The sequence below is a fragment of the Neopelma chrysocephalum genome, unplaced genomic scaffold (genome assembly GCF_003984885.1).
Source record: "Neopelma chrysocephalum unplaced genomic scaffold, ASM398488v2 Primary Assembly neopelma1_97390, whole genome shotgun sequence".
In the NCBI taxonomy this organism is placed as follows: Eukaryota; Metazoa; Chordata; class Aves; order Passeriformes; family Pipridae; genus Neopelma; species Neopelma chrysocephalum.
Genome location: NW_020926031.1, coordinates 5,746,063 through 5,761,842, shown reverse-complemented (window position 1 = coordinate 5,761,842; position 15,780 = coordinate 5,746,063). Strand labels below are relative to the sequence as shown.

The 15,780-nt window shown below is 42.9% G+C and overlaps 1 protein-coding gene across 1 annotated transcript; it reads right to left on the bottom strand.

The window, feature by feature from the left end:
- Positions 1-881: 881 nt before the first annotated feature.
- LOC113961675 (bone morphogenetic protein 2-like) lies at positions 882-14,615 on the bottom strand. Its single transcript, XM_027672121.1, has 6 exons — positions 14,321-14,615; positions 14,040-14,179; positions 13,359-13,475; positions 11,965-12,166; positions 10,213-10,340; positions 882-1,172 (listed from the first exon to the last, which is right to left on the bottom strand). Exons 1-6 carry the CDS (start codon positions 14,613-14,615, stop codon positions 882-884), a joined length of 1,173 nt encoding a protein of 390 aa, XP_027527922.1.
- Between the last annotated feature and the right edge of the window lie 1,165 nt (positions 14,616-15,780).

The window sequence follows — 15,780 nt, the reverse complement described above, 5'->3', positions numbered from 1 at the left end:
CATTATTTTAGCAAAACAAGGCAAAAATTAATTGTACTCGAGATCCAAATTGATTTAATCTGATCTTATCCCCTGACTTACAATTTTATCATACTAGTAACAGATTTAGAAAACTGCATTCATATGTTTATATATTTATATGTATACATAAATATTTACGTGTCTACACATTAACATAAACACTTCTATGAATATCTTTGTTTGACAACAGATATTGACTTACCATCCAGGAAAGCCTCTGAGTAGCAAAGTATAGTACCAATTGAGACAGCTTCTACAGCACCGTGCAAGATCAAAGACCAGTATTCTGAAGCCAATTGACCTCCTTAAAATAGTAGCATAAGCTTTAGGTCAAGTAACCTTAAAAAGAAGAACATAACCCAGAGGTGCTGCCTGGGTCTCCCCTGCCAGCCTCTCCATCCTGAGCTTTAAAATGCACACAGGGTCAGCACTGTAGGATCCCTTTGCACAGAGACAGAAGTGACTTTTCTCTGACATCGGGAAGAGGGGAGTGAGACAGTGTTTTATCATAAGAACCCCTAATAAAATAATAATAACTTCATTATGGCACTCTCAGGCCTTGCTCTAGTCAAGGGCTGCATTGCTGTTTTGGCTCCAAGACTCACTTTCCCCAGCAGTTTGAAGCCTGCAAGTTCAGCGTATTGCAGGAGGCGGAGAGGGCGGAATGGAGCACGGGGAAGTGCTCCAAGTCGCTGCTTTTTAAATAGAAACAGAAGGACCCGGAGCCGGCCGATGCTCAACTTTCTCCCAAGGAGCAGCAGCTGCAAAACAAGGAGATAACTAAGCAATATATAATCCCCCACCCCTCGCCAGCTCGATGTCTGTTTAATTTTAATGCTCGAAACGTGGGGCTGACATAATTAAAAGTTAGCGCAGGGGAGTCCTGGGCGCTGCTCTCGGGCGGCCGGAGCCCAGGGGCGGCGGCGGCGCTTCAGCACCGCGGAGAGCGCCCGCCGCTCCTCCCGCACCCCCGGCCCGCACCGCCCGCTGGGGCGGACCGGCTCTAGTCCCTGCTCCGGAAGGATGCTGGCAGGGCTGCTTCTGGGTCTCTCCGTGCAGTAGACGCTTTCCTGCGAAGCTGGGACCACAGTGGAAAAAATATCCAGTAAATTGCTTGGGACCATGTTTCTCTGGCGGTTCCTCTCAGCCAGCTGCCAAACGCAAGCGCTAAAAATAAGTTGTAGAATGAAATAACGTACAGAGCTACAGTATTTCAGAAGAAAATTCCCTGGTTATGTAAAGTCCTTAAAGTCTCTCTCATAAACTTAATTTTTATTACTGTTATTATTACTGTTATTATTACTGTGACTACTTAGAGTGACATCAATATTAGTTAGTAGGTCTGCAAGAAAAAGCCCAACTAAATATAATTCTGGATGGACATTCTGCTGATTGTGTCTGTCTGACAGCAGAACTGTTCCTGTGCTGCACACACGAACACACCTCTTCTCATTTTTCACCCACAACGACAAAACCTAGGGCTGAACTGATGAACAAAATCGCTGAACGGACCTTTTCCTTCAGAGCACTGAGCTTTGAGGGGCTCATTTGTAAAACTCAAGGAAGTCTGAATGGCTTAGTTTGATGAAATGGGTCTTTTGCCTTTCCATGTCCAAACACTTCCTTTCCCATGATTCTCAATACCTGATTACAGAAAAAAGCTAGCAGCTAAAAGGTTATTTTACCCTAATTCATGTGCAGTAAAATGTATTTTCCAATTAACCAAATTTGCCGATTTGTCCCGCTTGGACACTCTTATAATTTATAATGTAAAAGTGTTCTTTCTTTATCTAAAGACCAAGGTGACTGCTTTTAATTTTCTGTAACCTCTTTACACTTGATGTTCACCAGACTCATAATGTTAATTGGCTTCATATACGGATCATCAGTTTAATGAAGGAATAAATCCTATGTTGCTTTATGTCCCTCTGTTTTAACAATGATTGCTTTAATGAAGAATGTGACGTGTTTGAAATCAAAGCTGCAGGAGACATTAGAGGGGCTTTTTTATGTTGACTGAAATGCTTATTTAAAGCTAAAACCATGAGGTTTCCATATTTCAAAAGCCTTCCTTTAAATCATTTTCCATGAAAATTACTGACACATTCTTCACCAAAGAACTTTTTCTTTGCAATTATGGGCAGAGACTAACATAGTCTTTTAATATAAACACCCCAATTAGGTTATGAAAACATCTCTAAGCTGATTTTATATCACTGTAGTTTTCATTCAGAGTTTAAGTAAAAAGGACTTATATCTGCCTAAATAAGGAGTATTTTGGGGTAACTAATAAATCTCTCTGTCAACCCATTGTATTTTCATTGTTCGTGTATAGATGAACAAAAATTACAGGGGAGAAAGAACTGTCAGTTCACATACAAAAGCTATGGATCGCTGTAGTCTATTTTTCCCCATGGGAATTTTAGGATTTCAGGAGCAAGGGTAAAATGTAATGAAACATGGGCTCACAGAGGTAGGTGACTGCAAATCAGAGCATCAATTAGGTCAAGCTGGAAAGCAGCAATTAGACCTAACTTCATGTGCTGGTTACAGTAGCTGCAGCAGGTTTAGAATGTACAAAGCAAATGCATTCTGGTTATTGAACTTTTACGTTCATGGTCTCACTTGCAATGAAAGCAAGCCTTGTCCCTCTCTCTCTCTTTCAATTTCTCTCTTTCTCTCTCCCTCCCTGTCTTTCCCACTCTCTTTTAATGGGGACTGCATAGACTGGTATGCATATACTGGTATATATTTTCTTCTCATTTGAGAGCTGCTGTCTGGACTGCAATTACATGACCCTTAGATATAGGAACCTGCAACATCAGAGAGGAAAGTCTCTTATCAAAGCCTGGACAAGGGTTGAGCAACCGATGGATTTGGACAGAAATTTCATGACATGGCAAAGGAAGTGCATGAGACAGGAAGGGTATTACCTTAAATTACATAGCACCAAGAAGTCATTCAGCATGCCAGCCCTGATCCCAGGACCTCTTGGGTTTATGTCCCCACAAGCGTTACACTCATTCAACCCAGATCACAAAAAGGTTCATGTAGGTACACACAGACCTTCACTCCCATCCTCTATACAGGACTGTGTCTAAGAGAACTATATGTTTTCTTTCAGAGCTGGCCAGAACCATGTGAACACCCAGAAGACAGCCCATTAAACCACACTTGCCTTCCCTTTCCATGGAAAACTAGAAGGTACCTTGTGGCACCTCTAGTGGCACAGAAGATTAATCTGCCAGGAGCCTTATTGAGTGTCATCAGTCCTCTGCCTGGAGCTGTGCCTTTACCCATGTTTACCATTTGAAGTGACTCAAAGCACAGGCTGAGACTATGCCAGGATTTGATGAGGCAAAACAACCCTTGTTTTCAGGGGATTGGCTGGGGCTTTTAGTGAAGATGTCATATAAAGGTGTTTCTTCCCAGGTGTTTTCTTTCCCAATAAAACAAGTCTTCTAACCAAGATTTGTGAAGAAAAGATTTCCAAGAGAGCAGTTATAAGAGTGAGAAAAGCAGTAGCATTATTTGAAGGAAGGAAAATGAGATACAGAAAGATGAATCGACATATTTGAGTTGTCTATAGTGGACAACTACTCCAGAAGAGACCTGTACACTCAGACTATGTAAGTTAACATCTTAAATATTTAACCATCCCTTTGGAGAAAAGTTTGTTTGTTTTGTTTTTGGTTGTTTTTTTTCCCCAGAAGCAGCTGCTCTGGCTACCCAGAAAGCAATGTTTTTGAAAATTGAATAGACGTCACATAAAGTGTTTGATATGATTATGGATATTATTCAACCTGGTTAAAAGCAGAAAAGTAATTTCCTTTTGCCTAATCAGTACCCAGAGTTAATAGAAGATTGAGAACTGCACAGGTCACACTTAAAATTTGAAAAAGATGATATTTCAGATTCGGGTTTTCATTTTCTTTGGGTGGTCCTTATTTTCTCATCAACCAACCAGTTTATTTGGAATTTTTCAGATGCTTGGAAGTCTCTAGGAACTGGCCTTTGAAATATGCATCAGTTGCATTATTATTTCTCCCTTGCTCTGATGAAAAATATTTGTGAACAATATAATAGTCTCAAAAATAGCTGTCCAGTTTCAGGATACTCATCTATGAAGAGCCACTAAAACAATGACCTGCTTTTCGAAGATGTTGACTGCTGTCTCAGCTTTAAGAAATCCTGAAAACAGCTCACATTTTCCAGAGACATGTTCTCTTGATTTCTCTGCAACTCTTTGTGTTAACAAGAGAGGGTAATTGGCTTTTTTGTAGAATAAACTTATCTCAGGTCTCTAGATGAGCACAGAGATGGTTCAACACCATGTTTATGTTATCTGGATAGGCATTTTGATGCTGTCATGGTCACCCTGCTATGACTTTGAAATCAACACTGCTTTGACCAGAAGGTTGGACACAGGTGACAAGCAGAGGCCCTTTCCAGGCTATTTTTTTTATGTGATTCAATTCTTAAGTAATGTTGGTAAATCAAGCACAGGATTATTTTACAAATGGCAAATTAAATAACTTCTTCCATTCCCCCAACATGGTGCACAGTCCTCTTCTTTTTGTGATACAAAAAGCATAAATTTTAGAAAATAAATTGAAACAATTCTCAGAAGGTATTGGTTGATCTAGTTAAGTTATATATTGAGTGGGTTAACTAACATGTTTACATTTGCTTATTTTTTCTAAACAGAGATGATGCCCTAACTTCAACAGCAAATGTCTGCCTCTCCTGTCAATAAATCAGAGTTTCAATTTCTGTCTCTCAATTCTCTTTCTTGCATCACCATCTGTTCTAAATCTGATTTTGAGCCACTTAAAACCTTGACACCTTCCACTTACAGCCTGGACTGCAGCAGTAAAATGGGAATCCCAGGACCAGCAGTAGAGACTCAGAATTTACTGCTTATTCTGGAAATTGTGATAAGTTATTCACAGCAGCACTTTAGCCCTAGGGTTTTTATTGTCAGGAAAGTTGGCCCAATGCTTAGCGTGATTTAACCCCATGGAATTTTACAAGTGTCTTTGGGAAATTATACTTTTTTTTCCTTTTAGTCTATGGACACAGTTGCTTGGCCATCAACACTGGCTCAGAACATTCAGCAGAAAATTTGACATAGACAAACAGTTGGTTACAATGTGGATCACACTACAGAATCTATACTGATTTTTAACACCAGTTTTGTGCTGCCTGACAATTCAATTTAACCTGATATTTTACCAAGCAAGATTTCTGTGAGCAGATCTGAACCAGTGTGCTGGGGTTTAATGCTGCTTTGTGTCACGAGGTCTAGATTTATACATCACAAAATCATGGTTTTAGTTAAAGGTCAGTCACCTCTCAGTATCAGGTCATTTTCCCAGGCAAAACCTGCAGGTTTGCTTTTCCAGAACAAGACAGGCTGTGATCTCGGCCTGAATTAGCGCAGTTGGTATCTGCATGAATCTGAAGCTGCACACATCCTGTGACAACAGAAAGTTAGCAGTCCCCCTTATTCTGTGAATGGCTTCTAGCAATAAACCTAGCGGGAAGAAAGAAAACATTTTATTAGCTGCTTTAACGCACAATTGTCTCATTCATCGAAGGTAAGGCAAATTCACACCTGTTAACTACTCTCCTTAGCAGTGAGCTGCACTTCAGGCCAGAAGGGGAGAAGTGGCTTAGGTGTGACATACTTTTGCACAAAGCCATTGAAATGCACCTTCTGGATGTGGCAACGTTCTCAAATTATCCCGAGCACTCCAACTTGGTTATGGAAAAGTTGCACCATCATTTGGAGAAACCAGGAGTGAGGCTACCTCTGAACACGAACGCATGTGCACGTGGGTGTGTACATAAGAAAGAACGCGCATGTATACATGTTTGTATTTGCATATGTGATCTGAAAGGGACCAGTTATAGTCCACAGGGACTGTATCTGTGGGAAAGCCCTGGAACTTATCACAGGCACCCAGCCACTCCTCTCTTTCCAGGAGACAAACTCCAGGACTATGAATAAGTACTACCCTTCACGGGTCTTTCAAGAAATTGCCCCATTTCCTACACCTACACAAGAAACTATAGTAACTACTCTAGGTAGTCTGGAAACAACATCGAGCGTTTCAAACAGAATGCCTCACATCGAGCAGCATTTTCAAGCCTGCAGAGAGGATAGTGTAGAGCAGAGGCTTTTCAGTTGCTTACAACACTGCTGTGCTCCAGTTTCCTCGGGGCAGGCACATTTATCTTGTCCCACCAAAGGAAACCATCCCAGACCAATTTCCCCAAGCCCATCCCTTCTGCCCATCCCAAGACATTCACAGCGTATCCCTCCTCCTGCTTCAGTACCAACAAGTACTTTCTGTCATCTATGCCTTGTGAAAACTGTGCCACAGAAATCACTTAAAACAAACATTTCTGCAAACAGAAGACCACTCTCGTGAATTTGTACTCCCTGCTGTTAGTTCTCTCCCACAATATACTGACACCCCACTACCATCTCACTGCAGTGATGTCAGGGCCAGGCTTAGTGGCGTCCTCACCTTAAGCAGTACAGTGTGACTGCACATACCTCACATGCATGGACCACTTTAGTTCCCAAACTGGACCAAATGCTTTGTCGTGGGGCTGAGCATAAGCCTACGGCTTTACCATGGGGTTGGATTCTCTTCTAAGGTTGTCTGAGTCATTCTCCCTTTGAAGTACTGCTTTCCGTATGCCTGTGGGTACAAAACATGAGCTGCATTGCTAGAGGAGCATCACACTGATCCCATGCTATGGAGAGGATGCAGAGATCCTTGAGCTGTCAGAGATCTGAGCCAGCAGTCCTCGAGCTGCAGAGCTGAGCACTGTACAGATGCTCCACAGGGAATGACTGAGGTCACTCTTCTTCCAGCCCAGGCAGGCCCTCGCTGTGCCTGTGCCCTCTGAGGCTTGGAGCTGGAGGCAGGGCAGAGATGATGCCATGCTCTTGGTCCTTTAATATGTAGCTCTTCATCTGTATATCTCCAAATTTCAGTTCCTGGGGTGTAATGTTCTTGGTGGCAGCCTGAATGTAAAATCTGCACTCATTCCTTTTTGTTTCTGCTCTTTACAGGGAGCTCTTCAGGGCCAGGTGGTCTCCTTGTTGGTCTTGGTACAGTGCATCACAACAGGGTTTGCTACAAGCCTTGCTTTCTCCTTCTGCTGGGGTGGTGCAACATGGTATAACAATGCTCAGTTTGAGTCATCAATCCTTTTCCAGACTGACTGTGCGGAAGACAACTCCTATTCCCTCTAAAACTCTGGCTGTTGCTGTTTGGTGTGTCACCTAAACATATCATGTTCTGATTTAACCAAGACTCCGATGTGTAGAATTTCTTATTTTGGAATTCTTACATATTTCAGTTAATGAATAAGAAGAAAATTCACCTTTATTCTAAACCAAAACAAAACAAAAAAGGCAACAAAAAAGGAGCCTACTTGTGCTTAATTGTTATTCTAATTACAAGTTGTGGTGTAGTGTAAATTTTTTCCCTTGGCATTATTATGAACCTCATTTCCTTACAAAGTCCAGGATAAACAATTCCAATATATTTTGTTTTAATTATCAGGGTTTAATGGCGCATAATGAGACTATGTTGAGTGGCGCAGAAAAAAAATAATTTAATGTGTGCAAAACTACTGAGTGCTCCTAGCTTGCCTGTGCATATTTCACCTATTGTAGGGCAGCACTATGTTAGCTAATATTCAGTGTGCCCATCATTTATTTATTAATCGTACTTGCTTTTCAATAGAAAATTTTCCTTTTTTTTTTTTCCCTGGATTCTGACACAAGAAGAAACACATTAAGATATCCTAGAAAAAATTGAACAATTCTCTGGGTTGAGCAGTGAAGGATGAAGCTGATGGTGCTGGAAGCATTTGTCATGCATGGACAGAAGATGAGTATGTTGGACACAGAAACTGGCTCTGCCAGTCTGCTCCAAATGCTGCCCTTCTTCCAGTGTCACTTGGCTATGAAAACTTATGACTTCAGTTCTTAGGGCCTCTACCAAAAGAAGCACAACTAATATCAGCTGAAGTCACCATTCAGAAGTGACCTTGTCTGGACTCTCACTGTAGATACATTTTCCTACTCCCAAGGTGTGGTTCCTACAGACTTAAAACACCACAGGTAATTCTGCAGTGAAAAGGGAAAAGTGCAAAAGAGCAGCCTGGGAAATAAACCAGTAAAATATGATCCTTTATGACCCTTTAAGCTTTCCAAGGTCCCTTTGCCAATGCCAGTTGCCCAGCCATGGCTGAGTGTGGCTGATGCAGCAGTGAGAACCACCCTGCTACCAGATTTGCATTCCACTTCACCAGGGTGACCATACACCACGATCAAGATGCTTTCATTTCAGGAACAATCACTGGATCCTTCCTGAAGAGAAACTCATTTATTCTGCTTATCCATTATACTTCTTGACACAGAATCAGAGGACTTGATACAGTACCTGCCACAGCCATTGGGAATATCCTCTCTTCTGGAGAAGTATTTGATTCAGGCCTCTCGGGAGGAGGTTCAAATACAATGTACAAAACAGACCAATGTCACATTACATTTATTTAAAAAATTAACATTTTATATTACAGATTAAGTTAATATACCCAAAGTGTTTGGGTTTTAAATAAAATAAATTTATTATAGACATCAGTATTTACAGAAAGAAAAACATCACATAAATATATATTCTTTTTTTTAAGTCTCATTGGAGTAAAAAAATTCTCCATGAAGTTTCTACCCATGGGAGATGTCACATTCAGTGAGAAATCAGCCTCCTTCAAGGATTAATAGAGACAACAAACCTAACCTGGATAAAGGTACAACTCAGTGAATTGACTGAGGAACTGTACTGGGCTAGTTACCTGCATGAAACTCTGAAAGCCCTCAGGGGGCCCCTTACAAGTCTATGTCCTATTCTTCAAGGAAGAATGGAAGGGAATCAGTGAGTACATTCCAACAAACTTGCCTCAGACACAGGACCAGGCCAGCATCCAGCATGTTCCCATGGACCTTCAAACCTTAATGGTTTTCTTCCTGCTAAGCTATGAGTATTCTGACCCAAGCTTAGGATCCCATTGTACAACCACTGTGCAAACACACAAAGGCAATCTCTGGTGCCACACAGCTGAACAGCCACAGCAGAGAATAATTTTATAGAGGAATTGGCTGACCCTTCGTTATACAGTTGCAGCCCTGAGTTAGAAGCCAAATATGCTGATTAGCAGACAAATACTGACCTATGCATTCCCTCAGACTGGCTAGCAAGTACCATGGGGACTTACAAGGAGGTTTCTGCATTTGGTAGAGTTGCATAAAGCACAGGGAAGAAGTGCATTTCCTGGTAATGCATCATCTGCAGGTGGTAGAGGCCTCCAAGATGAGCTGTAGGCAAATACCCTGAAAGCTCAGTTTAGGAGTGTACATCCCTACTGGATCATGCAGCCAAAACCGAATAAGGTTGTGTTATTAACACACCTGCACCCCATCCTGGATTGAGGCAGGATACCACGCCTGTTGAATCACAGAAAATTTTGAGCATTAATATACAGAACAAGACCTTAATTTGAACAGTCAACTTGATCTGTTTCAACTCCTTCACATAGGAAGTCCTGATTTTAATAGTTTCCTCTGGTGTACAGGCACTCAAAGAGCTCTCCACGGAGGTCTTGAAGTTCACAACTCTTCAAAAGTCAGCCACCTTTCCACAGAGCTGTGGTGAGAGGAGAAGTACAGATAAGTTTCTGGCTCTCCTGCCCTGTAAACTGAAATACCATCTCGTCTGTTATCTTCAGTGACAAATGAGGAACTGAATCCAGGTGCACACCAAATGCAGACAAAAAGAGGTCCTGCTAATGACAACCACACCTTGTTGCCATCATGTCTTTATAATTTTTAAGGACCACATTCTGTTTTTCATCAAAGTAGAGAAGGCTGAGGGACTTCAATTGGTCTGGCACACAGCAGGGCATGCTGACATCTTGAGACAGTTTCAGTGTATGGACGATGGACTGAACTGTAGCATGATTTGTTGCATTTAGACTTTCCCCCAAAGGGAAGAGACAGGATCCTCTGCAATGAAATGCGTTGTATCCACTCGGATGAATAATCCATCCTGACCAGCCAATAGCATGGAAGTCTACATAGAGTTCCCTTCGATGACATGCTGTTACCTGGCTTTTGGCAGAAGGGACTGGGGCAGCTCGAGGTCTCCTGCCCGTGCTTGCACTGCTGCTTTTGATGACATCAGTTTCATGAGGCACATGTGAAGCATCAGTTTTGTCAGGGTTTATTTCTGATTCTGAAAGGAAGTTGTGTGTTAATATTTCACAAATGAAATTCCTTTACTAAGTACTGCATGAAAATACATTCCATAAATCTACATCAAAGCCTTCAGAGTAGATTTTGAAATGACAGTTGACCTGTGAAAGTACCAGAAGGGGTGTGTATTCAATTGCCATTTCAGCCATATTTCCAAACCTGCCAAATCTTGCATTTAACTTTGTGTGAAAAAACGCCCCAATTCAGCAGAAATAGAAAGGAAAAAGTCAGTGATCTACGAAATACATTTTGTGAACTCCACGGTCCCTCTTCAGGGCTGAATCTGGTCAGAATGGTATTAACAGTCTTCATACAGCCACTCCTACAACACACATTATGCTGAGCAGTGCTGAGGGTGGAGATCACAGTCTCTTTCTCTCCAGTATTCTCCCACAAACTCTACTTGTACACTTGCAAAACAGAGTGTGCAGTAACCTGGTAACGTACAAAGTAACATTTTAAAAAATATATTTTTCAATTTTTTGATCTTAAAAAATCTCCACCAGGTTTATGGAATTCTGCTAAGGAATAAAGCTTACTGATAATAGGGTGCTTTCTGAAGTATCTTCTGAGAAGCCTTGAGATCCATGGAGGTCTCAAGATCCACCTACAGAGGCTGAAACTCACTGATATGTAGAAGAACAATCTGTGTAGTCACTGACCACAAACAACAGGCAGGTCTAGGGAGTTTCTTGATTGAGAAACTTCTCAATCCTGGTATAGTATCCCATGCAGAGCTTGATTCTCATTAAATTGGGATCTAGGATTTCATTACTAATTTTTCTTTGGAAAACAAAAATAAACAGGTCAACTTCATTTTTATTTTTAATCAATTTCACTATCTACTTCTTAATTTTGATCCAAGTCCTACCTAGCTTCTTTCTGATATTCAAATACGATCGTTTACCAGAAAAGCCTGCAAAGCCAGAACTACATTGTTTTTGCCCCTCCTCCCAACTTTTGCTCTTTGCATTTATCAGGCCCTAAAAATCCAGCCTGAGTTCTTTTTACAGGAAGATCAGTGGGAGAGGTAAGACACTGTTTTGTGATTTAAGGCACAAGGGCGTTGTCTTTGATGAAAGCAGCCTTTTGTCACAATGCTAATTAGTCACTGAAGTTTAAATAGGTGCTTAAAAACCAAGCCAAGGACAGAGAGGTTCAAATTGCTTATTTAACAGCCTCTTTCACTCTTGAAAATTACACTTAATAACTCTACTTATAGATACTTTACTAGCATTTTCACAAAGTTTTCCAAGTTTTTTCAGTCTAAACCTAACATACAATTTTCACCCACCACCTCAGAAATAATATAAATAGTACTTAAAAAAATAGAACTCCCATCGCTTTACAAAAAATAAACCAGGTTCCCCTCAGGCATTACGAATATTTCCTGCAAACCCAGTTTTTCTCAGGGGAGAGGCAACTTAAGATGCTGGGTGATCTACTATCAAGAACTATCAAATCAAACTCTGATCAGTGACAAAGCTGAACTTCAAACATGTTCAACACTGCAAGTAAATAACTGAGGTTAGGTATACATGAGGTAGCAGGAGCTATCAGAAGCTGAACAGACAGTTCATATTCTAAAACTCGAGTGAACTTACTTGTGGAGGACAGTACAAAGCTGGGAGACCTCCGTTTGTTACTGTTAGTGAAGAGAACAAGGAGAGCATTTCTACTCTCCTGCAAAGTGTCCTGGCTCTTGGCAAACTTAATCAGGTTGTGTTCAATTCTATTGTTGAATACATGTGTCGTTGTTAACAAAAAGCCATGGTTGGAGCTGCTGTTTCCAACCCACTTGGAAACCTAGTAGTGACAGGGAAATAATATTGTTTCAATATTCCTATTACAGCATTATGATTAAGCAACGTTTATATTAGGAAGAGGGAACAGGCAACAAGCTATGAGAGGATAAGGACATATATTATGACATAAGTGAGATAACTGTATAGCTAAGAGTCCATTGAGTTTAATATTTAAATCAGTAATTCAGCACTTAAAAATACAAAATAACGTATGAATATCCCAAACCTATATTTACAGCAAGATAATTAATGTCATAGAATTTACCAGTGAATAAATGAGTTTAAGTATTAATATTAAAATAAACACTCTTCGACCTTCACTAGATATATATATTTTCATAGCAATCTCAACAGACTAAAATGAACCCTCCAGACCTTCCAAATTGTTGACTCATTTAAATTTAAGAAACGTGGCATTTGAAGAAATTAACTTGCAATCAAGCACATTTTCTCATCTAATTGTTATAATTACACACTAATAGATAAGGCCAGGCAATTCTCAAGCAGGAATATCATGACTTAAGATGCAATTTGACCAACCATCCAAGCATGCTGTTCAGTCGGATCATAAAGCTTAGGCAACAAAAACACTGTCACAGAATACAGTTTTAAACCCCCAAAAATATTTGTCTTAAGCCACGTGTGGCTTTTTTCTGCCCTGGAAAGGCGCTCACCTACTACCGTTACAGTTTATGGATATCTACAAAACAAATCTTGAAGCTAACAAATAAAGAAGTGCACAGAGGAAGTTAAATGAAAAGCAATCCAACCAGTATAATAAATTCCAGAAACACAACGTTGAAGCATACTGCTCTACAGAAATGTCGCCAGGATAAAAAGGAGAAATGAAAACTTACTTTTGGTACACAGTCAATGCCAAATCCTTTGGCAGTCTAAGGACTAACACATTATTGTTTTTATCACAATGACATACTTGGCCTGATGTCCCTCCGTTGATTAGGTTTGGGTTACTCAATTCTCACCATGCTTGTGCTGCTAGCAGCATATAAACACTTCTCCTTTAATTCAGGTAGTACCACGTGTACTTTTAAGTGTAGAGAGAAAGCTTCTCCCTCTGCTGCTGTCCTTCAGTTTGAATTGACCACAAATCTCAGCATAATGGCAATGCTGGTGTTATGAGCTGTCACCTTAAGAGATTTAAAAAAAAAGTGAAGTCACACTTCTCTGCTTACTGTCTGCGTGACACTGAAGACTTCCCAGCCTTCTGTGTACAGGGACAATAATCTTGATGCAATGAGATGTTTTTTCTGTGGCTTACTTCCACTCTCCAAGAGCTCGTACACTTCCACCTTGATAAAAGCAATACAACAAAACCAATAAGAAATTAATCCAATTGTTCTTCCAGCAAAACAGGAAATATGAAGATTATGCACATTTCTGCTACACCATAATTGTAATTCTTTACCATCATTCTAAACAAAGCAAAAAGTAGGTTTTGGACTGGACAGTTTAACAGAGAAAGCAATTATCACTACATACATGTACTTCTAGATGTGTTCAGAGGCAGGATGCCAAACTGTTTGATACTACAGAAAAATATCCTGACCATTCCTATTCTATTTTGAACACTAATACCTTCAAAGTCTTCTGTTTCTCCACATCTTTGTCTTCAGGTTTGTGAAAAGTCCCATCCTGCTCTTTGCCAGAGAAGTATAGACTCAATGTCAGAATCCTTATTCGCCCTGTTTTCTTATGAATCCCTGGTTGCTATTATTATTTTTCAGAACAGCTCAAGCGGATAAAGTTCTATTCGAATTTGGAAGCATCTAAAATCCCGGAAAAGTATGGTATGATTTGGAATAGGTCTGACATTGGTATAGCATAATTAAGTGTTTACCTATTTTACCACTTACTTTGCAGAAGTGTTTCACGCCGGACCTTCTGGACACACGTGCCATCTTGAGCTTGAAGACCCTGAACTCTGCTTTCAGCATCTGCTCGCCCTTCTCCATCGCGCTGATGTCGAAATAGAAGCGATGCTGGTCCACGTGAACTGGAAAAGACCCTCCTTTAGGAACACCACCAGCCCCGGCAGCACCAGCCGCGTACCCCGCCGGGTCTGTGCCCGTGTGCCGTCGGCCGGGCGGTGCGGGGGCCCCGTCGCTCTGCCGTGGGGATTCACCCCCCGCCCCACCTCTGTCCTCGAAGCTCCGCACCACGTCTCCCTGCAGCAGCCCCGGGGCGCGGGTGATGCCGTCGGCGTCGGCCACCTTGTTGAAGAGATCCACCATGAACTGCGGCGGCTTCTTGCGGGGCAGCACGTCGGGCGGCAGCTCCTCGATGTCGAACACCTCCCGCAGCCGCTGCAAAGCCGCCGCTTGCACCTCGTCCCGCGGGCCGGGGGCCAGGGGTAGGGCGCTGGCCGCCCGCAGGCTCAGCAGCGCGGCCAGGCACAGGTGCAGCGCCGGGCAGGGCGGGCGGGCCGCCATGGACGGCGCCGCGGGCTCGGCGAGGCCGCCTCGGGTGCCCCGCGCAGCGCTGAGGGGGCAGCGGCCCTTGCGCGGGCCCGGCCCGGCCCGGCTGAGCGCGGCCTGGGGAGTGCGCGGAGCGCCGGGCAGGGCGCGCAGCCCTCAGGGCCAGGGGCCCCGGGCATGGGCGGCCGCGCCGCGCCCCGGCCATCAAGGGCTCTTAAAGGCTCAATGGAGCATCGCTCGTTGACATCAGAGGGGCCGCCGGCCGGGCTCGGGTAGCTCTGGCTGCCGGGGGCATGGATGGCCAGGGATGTGCGAGGAACACCGCACTTGTGAAAATACTGTCCTTTTCATTCACCTTCCTCCCGCCTCGAAAAAAGCTTTGATTTGGGAATTGCTGAGCCCAGGTGCTGTTTCCTGTCGTGGCCGCAGCAGTGAAAAGGTGCCCCGGCACCTCCCAGCCTGTGGAATCCCCCTGAGCCTCGGGATATCCCAGCCTCCGGGACCCCCGCGGGTGCGGGCCCCGCTACCAGGGCGGGTTGGGCCGGCTGCGGGACAGAATCCGCTGCAGTCACCTGAGTCTCCAACTCCGGCCCTACAGCTGCCCAGGAAGAGGGCTTAGGGACAGAGTCCGGGGTTCTGCTATTGCAGTGCAGCAAGAACAGCCAAGGTTCGAAGTAATGAGGGATGGGGGGAGGCATACACATTCTGGAGAGCAATTTTAGGGCTTAAATAAATGACGAGTCAACCAGCTTTGAACAATTTGCTTTTTTTCCCCACCCATTGATTGATGAAGAGGATTCCACCCCACCTCCTGAAAAAAGCCCCAAAACAAACCCCCACAAAACCCCAAATCCCCAAAACAAACCCACCCAAACCTTAAGCATCCTGCATACTAGTCCTTTTGAAGGCAGTCAGGCAACTTAGAGAGGAGCAATTATACGTTCCTGAAGGTTCATACAGTAGTGCCTGTTCTGCTTGTGACACATTGCACTGTGTTCCCTTTCGAGGCAGGAAGGCAGCGGGAGGAAGGTTGTGGGGCAGGTAGAAATGTCTACTGGCTCCTCTGCTCAGGTGCACTATGTTAGGAGTATTTGCACTGAGCAAGCATGTGGATCCATAGGAGAATAAGGTGGAGACAAAGAGACTACAGCTCCATGCAGTCCCAAATTAGCTATTTGAA

Bases quoted from the DNA above. Each gene is read 5' to 3' on its own strand.
- LOC113961675 (XM_027672121.1), bottom strand. From the start codon at position 14,615: ATGGCGGCCCGCCCGCCCTGCCCGGCGCTGCACCTGTGCCTGGCCGCG. The intron at 12,167-13,358 runs GTAAGCAGAGAA...TGTCACTACTAG, and splicing joins TCTTCAGTGTCACGCAGACA to GTTTCCAAGTGGGTTGGAAA. The intron at 1,173-10,212 runs GTAACAGCATGT...TGCGTTTGGCAG, and splicing joins TCCCTTCTGCCAAAAGCCAG to CTGGCTGAGAGGAACCGCCA.